The sequence below is a fragment of the Cnephaeus nilssonii genome (assembly GCF_951640355.1).
Source record: "Cnephaeus nilssonii genome assembly, chromosome: 19".
Classification (NCBI taxonomy): domain Eukaryota; kingdom Metazoa; phylum Chordata; class Mammalia; order Chiroptera; family Vespertilionidae; genus Cnephaeus; species Cnephaeus nilssonii.
Genome location: NC_137090.1, coordinates 38,420,078 through 38,437,459, shown reverse-complemented (window position 1 = coordinate 38,437,459; position 17,382 = coordinate 38,420,078). Strand labels below are relative to the sequence as shown.

Here is a 17,382-nt window from a genome sequence, read left to right as displayed (position 1 = left end):
TTATTCAGCTTGCTGAAGGGCTCATCCCCTGTGTCCTGCATGTGGTCCATAAAGTGTACCTTTTCGGCTTGGCCATTGAGAAGCTCAAGTTTGAGAAGGGAGCGACTGTGGAAGTAATATAGAAGCCAGAGAATGACTATGAGAGGTGGAAATGCACAAACACCTGGGAGCAGGCAGGCCTTGTCCCCTCAACTACATGGTGGTGCTCAGCCATGGGCCTGCCCTGTCCATGTTGCATGCCCCATACATCAACTATCCAGGTTAGGGGCAGCGGGTGCTTTGCAGACAGAGTGGTAGTATGGAAATAACACACCACCAGGCCAGGTTGTGGAGGGCGACATCCTCACTGGGGACAGCAAATCCTCACCCAGTGACTTGTCAGGTGTCTCTCAAAGGATCAGGAAAGAATGAACATTACAAGGTGCAGCTTGTGAAGAATGTCTACTGCATCGGGCAGTGACAGTTTCCCACTATGGACACTACAGAAAGGCACCGATCCTCACCAGCGGGCATGGGGAGAAGCTGTACCTCATCGGAGTGCTTCAGTGATGTCCTCCCCAGGGCCCTGCCACCGTCAGGCCTTGGTGCCACACTTACTTTCCCAGTGCTGAGCTGGTGGCTCCAAGACATGGCGGGTCACCTGCTCTCCTGCAGCCCCTGTTCTGTCCAGTGGCTCCTCCACTACTGGGGTCCTTTGCCTGGTTGATGTTTCTGTCCAGATTCTTTATTTCCAACTGCCTCTCCTTTGCCATCTCAGGCCCTCATTCCAGGGTTTAAAGTCACCCCTCCCTACTGTGGTCAGTTTTAGAGAATGAAAGGTGGAAGAGGGCAAGTTTGTCCAGTTTATTCTTCTCAATTAGAAACAGCCATACAGGGGAGACAAAATGGCGGCAGAATAGAGGGGTGTCCTGAGCCTTGTTCCAGAACAAAGAGAGTGAGTGGTTTAAACGAGTGGAATTCAGCCCGAATTGGCGAAGGAGATGCAGCTGCCCACCCACGACTGTGGAGCAGGAGCCCCCGCACCCTGCACCTGTCCGAAGAGTAGCAGCTGTGCCGCATGAGCAGTCAGCCCCCTCCCAGGAGCAGCAGCTGTGCATGCAGCCTGCCCCTGTCTGATGAGCAGCAGCTGTGTGAGTAGACCACCCCCTTCTGAGGAGCAGCAGCTGCATGAACTACCTGCCCCCATTCAAGGAGCAGCTGTGTGAGCAGCCTGCCCACATCTGAGGAGCAGCAGCTGTGTGAGCAGCCCACCCACTTCTGAGAAGCAGCAGCCACACGAGCAGCCTCCCCACATCTAATGAGCAGCAGCCACATAAGCAGACCGCCCACGTCCAAGGAGCAGCAGCCCTGTGCAGTCTGCACTGGTGCGAGGAGCAGCACCCACACGCAGCCTGTACCTGTCCAATGAGAAGGAGCTGGGTTAGCGGCCCATTCCTGTCTGAGGAGCATCAACAGCACAAGCAGCTCACTCCCACGTGAGGAGCAGCAGCCACATGAGCAGACAGCTGCCCCTCCCCCGCCCGTTCGAGGAGAAGCAGCTGCATGAGCAACCCACACCCGTAAGAGGAGCAGCAGCCCTGCAAGCAACCTGCCCCTGTCCAAGGAGCGGCGGCATCATGAGCAGCCCGTCCCATCTGAGGAACAGCAGCAGCATGCAGCCAGCCCCCATCTAAAGAACAGCAGCCACGCGAGCAGTCCGTCCCTGTCTGAGGAGCAGCAGCCATGTGAGCAGCCAGTCCCCGTCCAAGGAGCAGCGGACACGAGCAACCTGTCCCCATCTGAGGAGCAGCAACCTCATAATCAGCCCATCCCCGTCCAAGGAACAGCAGCTATACGAACAGCCTCCCCCACCAGCCAGTGGAGACACCACTGCTGTGAATAGCACCCACTAGAGGAGTCGCTGCCAACTGAGAAGCAGCTGCTACCATGACCACCCGAGGAACAACCACAGCCCGAGAAGTCACTGCCACCCAAGGAGCAGCCCCTGCATGGCTCAACATCTAGGTCAATCAGTGAGACCAAAAATGGGTAGACAAAGATACCCCCAAAGGAAAGAAATGGAGGAATCACCAGAAAAGCAGCTAAGTAAAACAGAGGCATGCAATATATCAGAAAAAGAATTCAGAATAAGGGTCATAGAGTTCATAAACCAGATAGAAGAAAAAAATCAACACCTTATGTAAGAATAAAGAAGAAATGGATGAAAAAAAAATCAACAACTTATGTAAGAATCAAGAAGAAATGAAGAGTGATATAGCTGTAATAAAAAAAAACACCATGGAAAGTTTCAACAGTAGACTAGGAGAAGCGGAGGACCAAATTAGCAAATTAGAAGATAGGGAAGCAAAACACAGCCAAACTGAATTGCAACTGGAGAAAAAAATTAAAAGACAGGAGGAGAGCCTAAGGGAGCTATGGGACAACATGAAATGAAGCAACATACGAATAATAGGGGTGCCAGAACAACAGGAAGAGGAACAAGGGTTAGAAGACCTATTTGAAGAAATAATGTCAGAAAAATTCCCTGATGTGGTAAAGAAAAAAGTCACACAAGCACAGAGAGTTCCAAACAGGATGAACCCGGAAAGACCCACACCAAGACACATCATAATTATGATGGCAAATATTCAGGACAAAGAGAGAATCTTAAAGGCTGCAAGAGAGAGACAGAAAGTTACATACAAGGGAGCCCCTATTAGATTATCAAATGATTTCTCAACAGAAACACATCAGGCCAGAAAAGAATGGAAAGAAATTTACCAAGTGATGCAAACCCAGGGACTGAATCCAAGAATACTCTATCCAGCAAGGCTATCATTCAAAATTGAAGGGGAAATAAGGAGCTTCACAGACAAAAATCAACAACAACAATAAAAAAACTGCTAAGGGAGTTTATCACTACCAAGCCAGCAATGCAAGAAATGTTAAAGGGACTGGTGTAAAAAGAAGAACTAAAAAGGTAATAAGGAACACAGACACAAAAAATAAAAATGGTTACAAACAAGTACCTTTCAATAATAACTTTAAATGTAAACAGACTAAATGCTCCAATCAAAAGACATCGAGTGGCTGAATAGATAAAAAACAAAACAAAACACGACACATATATATGCTGTCTACAAGAGACCCACCTCAGAAAAAGGGACTCATACAGACTGAAAGTGAAGGGATGGAAAAACATCTTTCAGGCAAATGGAAATGAAAAAAAAAAAAGCTGGGGTAGCAGTACTTATATCTGACAAAATAGACCTCAAAGTAAAGGCCATAAGAAGAGATAAGGAAGTCCACTTCATAATAATAAATGGATCGATACAACAAGAGGATAGAACTCTGGTAAACATATATGCACCCAATGCAGGAGCACCCAAATACATAAAAAAACTCCTGGAAGATATCAAGGGAGAGATCGACAACAATACAATCATAGTAGGGGACTGTAATACACTACTGACATCACTGGATAAATCCTCTAGTCAAAAAAATCAGCAAAGAAACAGCAATTCTAAATGACTCACTAGATCAGATGGACCTAATTGACATCTTCAGAGCATTTCACCCCAAAGCAACGGAATATACATTCTTCTCAATTGCACATGGGACATTTTCAAAAATAGACCACATATTGAGTCACAAGCAAAGTCTCCTCAAATTCAAAAAGATTGAAATCATATCAATGATTTAATATCAATGGCATAATATTAGAAATAAACTACAATAAAAACATTCCAAAAAATTCAAACACTTGGAAACTGAATAGAATGCTATTAAACAATGATTGGATTATCAACGAGATCAAAGAAGAAATTAAAAACATCCTGGAGACTAATAACAATAAAAACACAACAATGCAAATGCTATGGGACACATTGAAAGCAGTCCTGAGAGGGAAGTTTATAGCTCTACAGGCATACCTCAAAAAAACAAGAAAAAATGGTAATAAATCATCTAACTCAACAACTCAAAGAATTATAAAGAGAGCAACAAGAAAAGCCCAGTGTAAGCAGAAGGAAGGAAATAATAAAGATCAGAGCAGAAATGAATGATATAGAGACAAAAAAACAATACAAAAGATCAGTGAAACCAAGAGCTGGTTCTTTGAAAGGATAAACAAGATTGATGAACCTCTAGCCAGGCTCACCAAGAAGCAAAGAGAGAGGACCCAAATAAACAAAATCAGAAATGAAAGAGGCGAAATAACAACAGACCCCACAGAAATACAAAGGATTGTTAAAAAAAATACTATGAACAATTCTATTCTAACAAACTAGACAACCTGGAGGAAATGGACACATTCCTAGAAAAATATAACCTTCCAAAACTCACTCAGGAAGATTCTAAAAATCTCAATAGGCTGATAACTATGGAAGAAATTGAAGCAGTCATCAAAAAGCTTCCGGCAAACAAAAGCCCGGGGCCTGACGGCTTCACAGGAGAGTTTTACCAAACATTCAAAGAAGAACTAAAACCTATCCTCCTCAGACTATTCCAAAAAATTCAAGAGGAAGGAACACTTCCAAGCTCATTCTATGAAGCCAGCATCACCCTAATACCAAAACCAGATAAAGACAACACAATGAAAGAGAATTACAGGCCAATATCCCTCATGAACATAGATGCTAAAATCCTCAACAAAATTCTAGCAAATCGAATCCAGCAGTACATCAGAAAGATCATATACCATTACCAAGTAGGATTTATGTCAGGGATGCAAGGATGGTACAATATCCGCAAATCAATAAACGTGATACATCACATAAACAAATTGAGAGATAAAAATCACATAGTCATATCAATTGATGCAGAAAAAGCATTTGTCAAAATCCAACACCCTTTCTTGATAAAAACTCTCAGCAAGGTGGGAATAGAAGGATCATACATCAACATAATAAAAGCCATAAATGACAAACCCACAGCCAACATCATACTCAATGGGCAAAAACTAAAACCATTTCCCCTAAGAACAGGAATAACATAGGGATGCTTACTCTCACCACTCCTGTTCGACATAGTACTGGAAATATTAGCCATTGCAATTAGACAAGAAGAAGAGATAAAAGGCATCCAAATTGGAAAAGAAGAAGTAAAACTGTCCTCATTTGCAGATGACATGATATTGTACATAAAAAACCCAAAAGACTCCATCAAAAAACTATTAGACTTAATAAATGAATTTGGCAATGTAGCAGGATACAAAATTAACGCCAAGATATCTATGGCATTTCTATACACCAATAGTGAACTTACAGAAAGAGAGACTAAAAAGGCAATCCCATTTACCATCGCATCAAAAAAATTAAGATACCTAGGAATAAACTTAACCAAGGAGGTAAAAGACCTTTACGCGGAAAACTACAGGACACTGAAAAAAGAGATAGAGGAAGATATAAACAGATGGAAGAACTTACCATGTTCATGGATTGGTAGAATCAACATCATTAAAATGTCCATACTACCCAAAGCAATCTATAGATTCAATGCACTCCCCATTAAAATACCAACGGCATATTTCACAGACCTAGAAAGAACTCTCCAAAAATTCATCTGGAATAAAAAAAGACCCCGAATAGCCACAGCAATCCTGAGAAAGAAGAACAAAGTAGATGGGATCTCAATACCAGATTTCAAGCTGTATTACAAGGCCACTGTTTTCAAAACAGCCTGGTACTGGCACAAGAACAGACATATAGATCAATGGGATAGAATAGAGAACCCAGAAATCGACCCAAATCACTATGCTTAATTAATATTTGACAAAGGAGGCATGAACATACAATGGAGTCAAGACAGTCTCTTCAATAAATGGTGTTGGGAAAATTGGACAGATACATGCAAAAAAAATGAAACTAGACCACTAACTTACACCACACACAAAAATAAACTCAAAATGGATCAAGGACTTAAACATAAGATGGGAAACCATAAAAATATTAGAGGAATCCACAGGCAGAGAAATCTCAGACATATGCCGAAGCAATTTCTTCACTGATACTGCTCCTAGGGCAATGGAGACTAAAGAGAAAATAAACAAATGGGACTATCTTCTCTAATAAAATGGTAATATGCAAACTAACCATCACTCCGCTACATAAGCCACGCCCACCACCCAAACCAAGATGGCTACAGCCACAGAGAGCAAGGTTTCCCAGGTAACAGAGCAAGCCAAGCTTTCCATAGCCGTTGCAGGCCTAAGCCTCCACTCAAGCTACAAAGTTTCAATTATAGAAGGTAAACAAATTCAAACAAATGGCGGCAGAATGGAGCTTGAGAGAGCAGGCCAGGGTTGCTGGTGGCAACAGGGGAAGCAAAGCTTTCCGCACACCCTGGCCGGGCCCACCCGCTTAAGGCTACAAAGTTTCAATTGTAGAAGGTGAATTAACTGCCATAGAAATGGCTGCCGCCCTAGAGGGAACAGCAGGCTTGGCTCTGCTCCAGGCTACAAAGTTTCAATTGTAGAAGGAAAATAAATCCCAGATACCAGGGCCTCTGCTTGGGTTGCCAGGGCGCGTGGCCGGCCTGCAAACCACCATAGGCCCCTCACTCAGGTCGCCCCACGCCACAAGGGAACCCCACCGTGATCCGGGACACCCTTCAGGGCAAACCAGCCGGCCCCCATCCGTGCACCAGGCCTCTATCTTATCTAATAAAAGAGTAATATACAGATTGATCATCACTGCAACACACAATATAGCTGCCCCCATGTGGTCAAAGATCCTGCCCCCATGTGGACACAAGATGGCCACTACAAGATGGCCAGCAGGGGAGGGCAGTTGGGAGGCACCCGGCCTGCAAGGGAGGGCAGTTGAGAGGGACCAGGCTTGCAAGGGAGGGCAGTTGGAGGTGATCAACCCCGCAGGAGAGGGCAGTTAGGGGTGACCAGGCCGGCAGAGGAGGGCAGTTGGAGGTGATCAACCCTGCAGGAGAGGGCAGTTAGGGGTGACCAGGCTGTCAGAGGAGGGAAGTTGGGAGCAAACAGGCTGGCAGGGGAGCAGTTAAGCATCAACCAGGCTGGCAGCGGAGTGGTTAGGGGGTGATCAGGCTGGCAGGCAGAAGCGGTTAGGGGCAATCAGGAAGGCAGGCAGGCAAGCAGTTGGGAGCCAGCAGTCCTGGATTGTGAGAGGGATGTCCGACTGCCCGTTTAGGCCCGATCCCACTGGGCCTAAACGGGCAGTTGGACATCCCTCCAGGGGTCCCAGATTGGAGAGGGTACAGGCTGGGCTGAGGGACAACCCCCCGCCGTGCACGAATTTCATGCACCGGGCTTCTAGTATCAAAATAAAAAGCTTTTGCACAGCAAAGGAAACCATCAACAAAACAAGAAACCCCGCTGCGTGGGAGAACATATTTGCCAATGATGTCAACGATAAGGGTTTAATCTCCAACATTTACAGGGAACTCATACAACTTAACAAAAAGAAGATAAACAACCCAATCAAAAAATGGGCAACTGATCTAAATAGACACGTTTCGAAAGATAGAAGAAGGCTAAGAGAGCTATGAAAACCTCCTCAAAGTCACTAATCATAAGAGAGATGCAAATCAAAACAACAATGTGGTACCATCTCACACCTGTCAGAATGGGTATCATCAACAAATGAACAAATGACAAGTGCTGGCGAGGATGTGGAGAAAAAGGAACCCTTGTGCACTGCTGGTGGGAATGCAGGCTGGTGCAGCCACTGTGGAGAACAGTATGGAGTTTCCTCAAAAAAAAACTAAAAATGGAACTCCCATTTGACCCAGTGATCCCACTTCTAGGAATATATCCCAAGAAACTAGAAACATGAATCAGAAAGGATATATGCACCCCTATGTTCATAGCAGCACAATTCACCATAGCTAAGATTTGGAAACAGCCTAAGTGCCCATCAGCAGATGAGTGGATTAAAAAACTAAGGTACATCTACACAATGGAATACTATGCTGCGGTAAAAAATGAGTTCTTACCATTTGCAACAACATGGATGGAGATGGAGAGCATTATGCTAAGTGAAATAAACCAGGCAGAGAAAGATAAATATCACATGATCTCACTCATTTGTGGAATATAATGAACAACATAAACTGATGAACAAAAACAGATCCAGAGACAGAGAAACATCAATCAGAACGTCAAACCTCAGGGAAGGTAGGGGATGGTGGGGGTAAGGGGGAGAGATCAACCAAAAGACTTATATGCATGCATATAAGCCTAATCAATGAACACAGACAACAGGGGGGTGGGGGTAATGGGGGAATAAGGACACATATATAATACCTTAAGCAATAAAGAAAAAAATTTTTTAAAAAAGAAACAGCCATGTACTCTTCAAACTGTTATGCTGTCAAGTACCCCTCAGTGAAGACAATGGGCCCAGTGTGGAGGCACTGAAGCTGCTGGTGAAGTGACCTTGGTGTACTCTAAGGTGAAGGACCCTGGTCCCAGCAGCCCTTTTTGGTGTCCTTTACACACACACACACACACACACACACACACGCATAAATTTTTTTTTAAAGGGAAGTTTTTCAGGATTTACAAGCAATATGTGATTGGTAATAAGAGACATAGAAAGTTTATGAAGGAATTGCATTCTGTTTTTTCTTTTCTTTCTTTCTTTCTTTTTTTTTTTTTTTAACATTTTTACTTCTTTATCCTTCAAACAACAGTCTTGAGATGGTACATTCCTACAGTTGAAGAAGGGGTCTTGACACCTAAAGCTGCATGCTGAGTCTCCTGGCTATTGTAATAAACAGTAGTATGACAAAACTGAGTGTGAGTTATCTTAGGTAAACTCTGACTCAATGATGGACAGTAAGACTGAGCATTTACTGAATATTCAGTGCCTGAAGGGAGGAGTTTAACACATTTATTACTTGTGTGTGTGTGTTTCTGTCACAACATTTTTTATTATATTTAAATCATAAATTTAATAAGTGAAACTCGAAGAGAAAAAAAGAAAAGACTATTAAAAATAACTCTAGCTAAAATAATTTGGAAATGGATACACAATGTAAAAAATGTAAATTGTGACTGCAAAAACAAAAATATGGGGGAGTAAAAGGGTAGATTTTTGTATGTGATTGAAATTAAATTGTTATAAGCTTAAAATAGACTAATAAGTATAAGATATTTTATGTAAGTGTCATGGTATACACAAAGCAAAAACCTATAGCAGATACACAAAAAATCAAATGAAAGTAATCAAAGCATACCACTATAGAAAATCATCAAGCCCTGGCCACATGGCTCAGTTGGTTAGAGTATCTTTTCATACACCAAACGGTTGGTGGTTCGATCCCTTGTCTGGGTATGTAGGGGAGGCAACAGATAGATGTTTCTCTCCCCCCGCCCCCACTCCCTCTCTCTAAATCAATAAAAACATATCCGTGGGTGAGGATTAAAATGGAAAAAAAGAAAATAATCAAATTACACAGGAAAACACAAAGGGAGGAGGAAAGGAGTAAAGGAAGCACATAAAGCTATAAAAACAATTGACAAATCCTTCCCCATCAGTAATTACTTTAAGTGTAAAAGAATTACATTCTCCAATCACAAAACATAGAGTGGCTGAATAGGTAAGAAACAAAAGCAAACCAACAATAAAACCCAAGACCTGACTTTATGCTGCCTACAAGAGACTTGTGTTGGCGTTAAGGACACACATAAGCTAAAGGAAAGGGGTGGAAAAAATGTTCAATGTAAAAGGAAACCAATGAGAGCAGGATTAGCAACTATTAATCAGACAACAGAGCTTGAGCTCTGACCATCACTGCCAGGGCCTGGGGGCAGGAGGAGGGAGAGTGGCACAGAAGGAAGGGAAGAGAAAAGGGGACATGGAAACTGGGGGTGGGGGCCTCACAAAGCAGCAGCAGTGTGGAGGCAGAGATCACTGGGTGTAGGTTCCAGCCCTGGCTGTTTCCAAGTGCTGTGTGAGTATGGATTTGGATGCTGGGATGAAAAGAGAAAGAGGCAAGGGTGTAGCTGAGATTTCCAGCCCGGGTGACTCCACATGAGGAGGGTAAAATCAGAGAAGTCAGGAGAGGGGACTGGCTTGAGCTGAGGAATAGGCCTACCCTCCTCTTGGGATTCACCTGGAGAACAGAGTCCTCCTTGGAACTTTCTGGACTAGCCAGACCCTAGGGAAGTTCAGAGTTATTATGACCCAAGCTGTGCCTGGCCAAGGACCATTTTATCATGGCACCTGGTTGGGTAAGATTCACTGCCTGGCCTGCATAGGCCTGAGTTTACCCATCTGTCCAATCAGAGGGGGTGTAACCTCAACACTGGAATGTTCCTGAAAGATCATTTCTAGGCCTACTAACCCCACCACTGCACTCTGGCTTCTCCATCCTTCTTATGGAGTTCTCTTGGCCCAGGTCCTCATGCAGCTCTAGGCTCACTTGGCTGGGAACCCACTTGCTGCCTTGCAGCCCCACTTGGGCCCTCAGGACAGCTCAGCAAGCCTCACATTTCCAGCTCTGTCCATATGTCAGGCAAGTGTTTCAAATTCTCTCTATGTCTTAGAGGACCCAGGACTCAGGGTCAAAGAATTTCAGCAGCTTGGTGGAGGTGAACCCTCTGGGGGAGTTCTGCTTGGGTGGAATTGGGGAGTAGGGGAATGGGAGCAATTGGGCTGTGGGAAGGAGATTATGTGTTGATGGTTGCCAGCAGGATGGGCAGGAGCCAGGGCATTGAAACTGGGGGTCTTCAACAGAGAAGACCCTGGCAGTTAGACAGACATGAGCAGAGCAAGGATGATAGGCCAGGTACAGAGGCACCAGGGTGGAGAGCTCTGGAGGCCTAGCAACGGGCAAAACTTGGAAAACAAGGACTTTGCCCCCAGGGTAATCTTTCTTCCCCAAGCATATCACTCGTCGTGGGGTTTGGACCCCCTGACCTTTCATATCTCTGGCTATGCTGTTCAGCCCTCTTGTTCTGACAGGTCTGGTCTGACTCCTCTGGTCTAACACCTTGTAATGTTCTCATAGTCAGTCATAGTCAACAGCTGCTGTTCGTTCCTCCCTAGAAATAACATCTGGGCATCAGTTATATTTCAGCTCCAGGCCCAGAAAAGCAGCAAAACTACTCAGGATCATCTGCATTGACCCTTTGCCCTGGCACAAACCAATAAGTGGATGCCACAACCCTGAAAGGACCCACTTGGAAAGCTGATGAATATTCTCTTGAGATCCTCTATGGGGTCTCCCCTAAGATCTCCACTCTTAAAAGCTTTTAGGATGGAGGACCCAGTGTGCTCTCCCTCCTGGGAGCATGCCCTTGCCTTTCCGCACCCCTCCCCTTCCAACCCCCATTATTACCTTTACCTTCCTCACTCCCAAGCTCCAAGGGCCCTTCTTTTGCTTCTGTCAGTTGTTTCCTGAACCCCTTTCGTCTACCATCCATTTCTTTTTTTCTAAATATATTTTTATTGATTTCAAAGAGGAAGGGAGAGAAAGAGAGATAGGAACATCAATGATGAGAGAGAATCATTGATCGGCTGCCTCCTGCACGCCCCCGACTGGGGATTGAGCCCGCAACCCAGGCATGTGCCCTTGGCCAGAATCGAACCTGGGACCCTTCAGTCCGCAGGCCGACGCTCTACACACTGAGCCAAACTGGCTAGGGCTACCATCCATTTCTAACACCTCTGTGATTTTCTAAGTAAAAGTTCTCTTACAGTTTGAGTCTTGGTTCTGAATTCTTCCTTAGTCAGAACTTTAATACCAAGGTTCCTGAACCAAGGTTCAGTCTGACCCCACTGGTCTAACACCCGGTGCTGTTCTCACTATCATTGTCAACAGCACCAAAAAACAAGAGGCTTGGTCTTGACTAGGAGAGGTCAGGAGAAACCAGTGAGCCCACTGCAGCCTGCCCCACCCTCTCATTGGAGAATGGTGCCCTGACACTGCTGGGCAACTGTCCTGATCTGGGTTCCAGGAATTTTTTATCTCTGTCCTGGTTCTGCCTCTCCCGCCCTTATAAGTCATGACTCTTCTCTATGCCTCAAATGCCCGCACATGAGGCTGAGAGCCTCTGTCACCCACAGCTGCCAATAGTAATAACATCAGGAGTGGCAGCAACAATAACATCAGAACAGTTCATTGAGCACTTACTAGGAAGTGGACTCTGTGGTAGGTGTCTAACATGGATTACCTTTTTACCCTCCTACAGTACAAGAGGCTCCTACTCTCCCATTTTACAGATGGAGAGAAGATGCAGAGAGCAGTGAAGGGACTTGCCCAACGTGTTTGTGCCAGGACTGAAACCTGCTTCTCCCCAACTCCCTTCTGTTGCTTATAGCACAAACCAGGCAAGTGGACACTTGGAAGGTGGGTGAAACCCACATCCTCCTGCTGGTGTCTTCTGAGAGTCAGCCTCTAATCTCTCTGGCCCTCTGAGCGCTCCCTCCCAGGTGTGGCGAGGACCCATGGGTTGCTGGGAATGCACTTGGCATTCTTCCCCCACAAGCCTTTTAGCTGCAGTCTAGTCTGAGTCTGGATCCCCCTTTGATAGGGCAGTTCCCAGTCACTGTCCAGGGTCAGGTTTGGTGGGAGGTTCAGCAGGGTGTGGGTGGGAAGGAGATGAACAGCAGGCAGAGGGAGTTTTGTCTACTCACCTGACTGCATAGCTAACTCTTTCTGGGCTGTGGCACACAGCTGGCTCAGGCCCATCTGCTCCCAGGTCTGCTGGGCCAGGTCCCAGGCCCGCTGCTCCCCGTATTGAGCCACAAGGCGTGAGGCCACCTTCATGCCAGCCACCTCCTCTGGTTGAGCTGGGGTCGCCCCAGGAGAGTGCTGGCAGAGATCCTTATCAGGCAGCCGCAGCAGGAACTCCTTCAGCTGCTCCTTGCTCATAAACTCCAAGATCCAGGCCAGCCGCTGCTCGACTCCATCAGCCATCTTTGCTGCATCAGCCTGCTCTGCTGCACTGAGTATGTCTCTTGCACTCAGCGGGTTTCGGAAGGCCTTTGGGACGTTCACTGGGGAGAGTGGGTGGTGAAGGGATCAGGCAGGCAGAGAAGAGCAGTCATCCTTGGTCCCTACCACCTCCCAATGCAACACTTCTACTTGGGTCATTCTGGTCACCTGGCAAACTCCTATTCAGCATTCGAACCCGCTTTTGTAAACCCCAGGGCATCTGCCAACAGATGATGTTGGGAGAAGGGATGTGAAGGAGAGAGGCAGGAAAAGGCATAGGAAGGAGGAGTCCAGAGGGGGCTCTGATCTCTTCTATACTGGAAAATATCAAGTTACTGAGTTGCTGGGTCTGGTCTGGGGGCAGGCAGGAGTGTGAAGGGGGCAGGGATGGGAGGATGGGATGTTCGGAACTCACTGTTCTGGGCTCCTCAGTTCTCCGTCTCCTGAGACCTGGACTCTTTGGACCAAGCCTTGAGCTGCAATGCTGACAGGAGTTGGGGGAGGGGGAGAGGCAAAACACAGGGTGGGCTTTGAGAGCCCAGGGTTGAGCTCAGAGCTGCCCCATTCACGTCTCTCCAGACCTCTTCTGGTTCCAGGACACCAACCAGGAAGGACAGCCTTGCCCAGCCAGAGAGGAACAGAAATCACCCAGAGGAAATCACATCGGGGTGAAGTCAGGGGAGGGGAGGGGTCACCATGGTTTTGATCAGAGAAGGGACTTAGAGCCAAACACCCAGACAGGCCACATCTACAGTCTCCATCTATAGTGAGGCCAGGGGCACAAGGACAGACAGTCTCATGCCCTGGATGCAGACCCATGTAGCATGAGGGACTCACATTTTCACATGACACCCTGCCCAGGGCCCCCGCACATCTTTCTGCTGAGCCAGGGTTGAGAAACTCTTCAGGAAGTTGAGTGTAGGGACAGAGGCAGCTCTCAGGAAGGGCGGGGAGCCCCAAACCTTCCTGCAGAAACAGGGTTCCTGAAGCCCAGTTCATCTTGGGACAACTGCTGGACCTCCAGCGTATGTGGGGTCAGTTTTCACCCGAAGCTTGCTAAGACTAGGGCGTCAGGGGGCCGCCCCCACCTCTGGAATCATGATCTAAAGATCCATTCTGTTGTCTCTGGTGAGGACATTTCTGGCAAAGTGAAGATCTTCTAGAGCAGCGGTTCTCAACCTGTGGGTCGCAACTGCTTTGGGGGTCGAATGACCCTTTCACAGGGGTCACCTAAGACATCCTGCATATCAGATATTTACATTATGATTCATAACAGTAGCAAAATTACAGTTATGAAGTAGCAACAGAAATAATTTTATGGTTGGGGGTCTCCACAACATGAGGAACTGGGTCGTGGCATTAGGGTCGCGGCATTAGGAAGGCTGAGAACCACTGTTCTAGAGCATCAGTATGCCACTCGGGGTTGTGGTGATGGCCCACCCCACTCTGAATCCTGTGTCTGCCGCAGGTGCCAAGAGAGGGCTTAGGGCTTTTTGGTGCCACGTTCTTTAAAATATCCTGGCATGCCACATACCTAAACCCTCTTGAGTTAGTAAAACTTTCAAAATTCTTCCCCTCTCACTAATCCTTCTAATAAGTTACATTTTAATATTGCACTTTTGGCCAGGGGTTGGCAATCTCTGGCCACATCAAGATGGCTATCCTGTGACCTAAGAATGATTGTTACATTTTAAAATGGTTGAAAAAGGCAAAGAATAATAATATTTCATGATAGAAAAATTATATAAAACTAGAGGCCCAGTGCACGTATTCGTGCACCGGTGGGGTCCCTCGGCGTGGCCTGCAGGGATTGGGCTGAAACCGGCAGTCCAGCACTGCCTGCCACTCCTGCCTGCTGCTCCTCCTCATCCTGGCCCCGCTGTGCCTGCCACACTCACACCCAGTCAGTCCCAATCTGGAGAGCCTCGCACCACCACAGCAGCGCTCACCAACCATGAGCCCTGTGTCTGGTGCCCATCCTGAAAGGGGTGGGGGGAGGTCAAGATGCGATTGGCCCTCTGGATGGGCGGTGGGACACCCTTGCTGGCCTGGGATCTGGATCCATCCTGCTGATGTTAGTGCTGGTTGTGGGGAGCCACCTGGCGGCTGCTTTTGTATCCTTTCTTCCTTGCCGAGCATCTAGGGTGGGGAAGCGGCCACGGTGCCCCAGGCCGACTTCTAGGAGGCCTGCAGATTGTCTGGATTGTACCAGCAGCGCAGGTCCACTGGTGCCTGGCCATTCTCCAGAGATTGGCCCTGCAGGACTACTGAGGGAGTGAGTGGCTGCTGCCAGGCTGGTGGGCTGCTGGGATGGGTAGGTCAGCTGAGTGGTGACCCCACTATGGAAGCACACTCACCACCAGGGGGCAGCCACTGCGTCGAGCATCTTCCCCCTTGTGGTCAGTGCGTGTCATAGCGACTGGTCGACCAGTTGACAGGTCATTTGGTCGTTTGGTCACTTAGGCTTTTATATATATACTAGAGGCCCGGTGCATGAAAATTCATGCACTGGAGGGGGGGGAGTCCCTCAGCCTGGCCTGCCCCTTCACAGTCTGGGAGCCCTCAGGGGTGGGAGGCAACCCGGCGAGCAGGGGAAGGCAACACCACATCACACCTCCTCTGCTGCCACTGCCAGCAGCGCAAGCCTTGGCCAGCCCTGGTTACCTGAGCCTCAGGCAGCCCTCAGTGGCTGGGCAGCCACCATCTGAGGCTTGCCTGGGAGGCTGAGGGGACTGGGGGACTTTGGAGGCCGGTGCACGGAGCGGAGGACCTGACCTTGCCGCACACCTGCTTCCCCCGGCTGGGCTGAGGGGACTGGGCGCTGCCATCTTGTGGCTGTGGGCGTCACCCATCTTTGAGGGCGGGGCAGTCAATTAGCATATTCCCTCTATTGGCTGTGGGTGCCGCCATTTTTGTGATGGCATGAGGGTCAATTAGCATAGTCCCTCTTTATTAGATAGGATATAGTTGATTGTCAAAAATCAACAACAAAGAGAAAATGAAAGAAGCAAGAGAATGACTGATCACATACATAGGACTCCCTCAAATCTATGAACAAAATTTTTAGCAGAAACTTCACAGTTCAGGAGAGAGTAGATGATACATTCAAAGTGCTGAAAGAAAAACAGGTAAGAATAACTTACCCAGCAAAGGTTCAGAAATGAAAGAGCTAGAAAGGTATTCCCACATGGGGGTGGGGCCAGCGGCGGGGAGGGGCCATCATAGTTCTGAGCAGAACAGGGACTTAGAGGCAAATAGCCAGACAGGCCACATGTACAGCAAGGCGAGGGGCAGAAGGTCAGGTAAGTTGCTGTGCTGGATGCAGACCCATGTACCCTGCAGCACTCGCATCTTCACATGGCACTCTGCCTGTCCATCACCCAGAGCCTGCCCACAGAGCCAGGGTTGAAGCTCTTCAGGATGTGGAGTGTGGGGCCAGGCCCAACTCAGAAAGGGTGGGGCCACTGTGAATCTTTCTTTAGAGCCTTGGTTGAGGTTCTTCAGTGATGGGTGTGGGGTCTGGCCTAAGGAGCTTCAGCCCATTGCTCACCTGGACACAGACTCCTTGTGTGGCTGATTTATTTCTCTGAGCCTTAGTTTGCTCACCTATTAAATGGGACATTATAGTTTTGCCAAGGAGCTCAAATCAAGCAAAAAGATCTTAGTAACCTCTAAAAATGTTATATAATACTATTTTTAAAAAGTGGGTAATAAATACTGGTGGACATTCAACAGCCAGACTTACCAGGAATGGAAAAGTACTACCCTGGGAAGTGGGTTGATCAGAGGGACCTAAACCTCTATGAAGGGCCCTGAGACCCAGTGTGGTAGGAGGTATGGCCTGGAGGAGGGGTGTGATGGGTTTTATTTCCTCCTGACCCTAACTAATTTTGACACCTACTCTCTGGACACCAACTGGATATCCCACAACTCAATTCAATTTGGGCCTTAGCAGGCAGTCGGACATCCTTAGCGCTGCTGTGGAGGCAGGAGAAACTCCTGCCACTGCCACTGTGCTCGCCAGCCGTGAGCCCGGCTTCTGGCCAAGTGGTGCTCCACTGTGGGAGAGCACTGACCACCAGGGGGCAGCTCCTGTGTTGCGTGTTTGCCCCCTGGTGGTCAATGCATGCCACAACAACCGGTGCTAATGGAGCACTACTCCCTCACACTCATGCCTATGAGGCGGAGGCGCCCTGTACCTATGGCCATCTTCCACGTTTGAACCTGACTGCCCTGATGCCCAGGGAGGGAGACCTGAACGTGCAATTTGACTGCTGACGGTGCACTGGATGCTGAGAGCCAGGCTTTGTGCCCAGACCCCTCCCCTTCTCCAGCTGCACAGGACTTGGAATGCCCTCCATGGGCTGATGACCTCACATTTGTATCTCCAGCTCCAACCATTCCTCTGATTTCGGAGCCTTTATCCAGCAGCCACCTCCACCTCTTTACTTGCGCGTATCACAGCCATCTCAGACTGAACTCCCCAGA

The 17,382-nt window shown here is 47.5% G+C and overlaps 1 protein-coding gene across 1 annotated transcript in view; it reads right to left on the bottom strand.

Annotated features, from left to right (window-relative positions):
* Nucleotides 1–12,903, bottom strand: part of LOC307115370 (NACHT, LRR and PYD domains-containing protein 1-like) — a gene marked incomplete at its 3' end in the record, with an annotated part of 46,361 nt that extends 33,458 nt beyond the window's left edge. Inside the window, exon 1 of the mRNA XM_079798594.1 lies at nt 12,594–12,903. Coding sequence (XP_079654720.1) covers nt 12,594–12,876 — 283 coding nt within the window. The 5' untranslated portion in view covers nt 12,877–12,903. The remainder of the gene's footprint in view (nt 1–12,593) is intronic.
* Between the last annotated feature and the right edge of the window lie 4,479 nt (nt 12,904–17,382).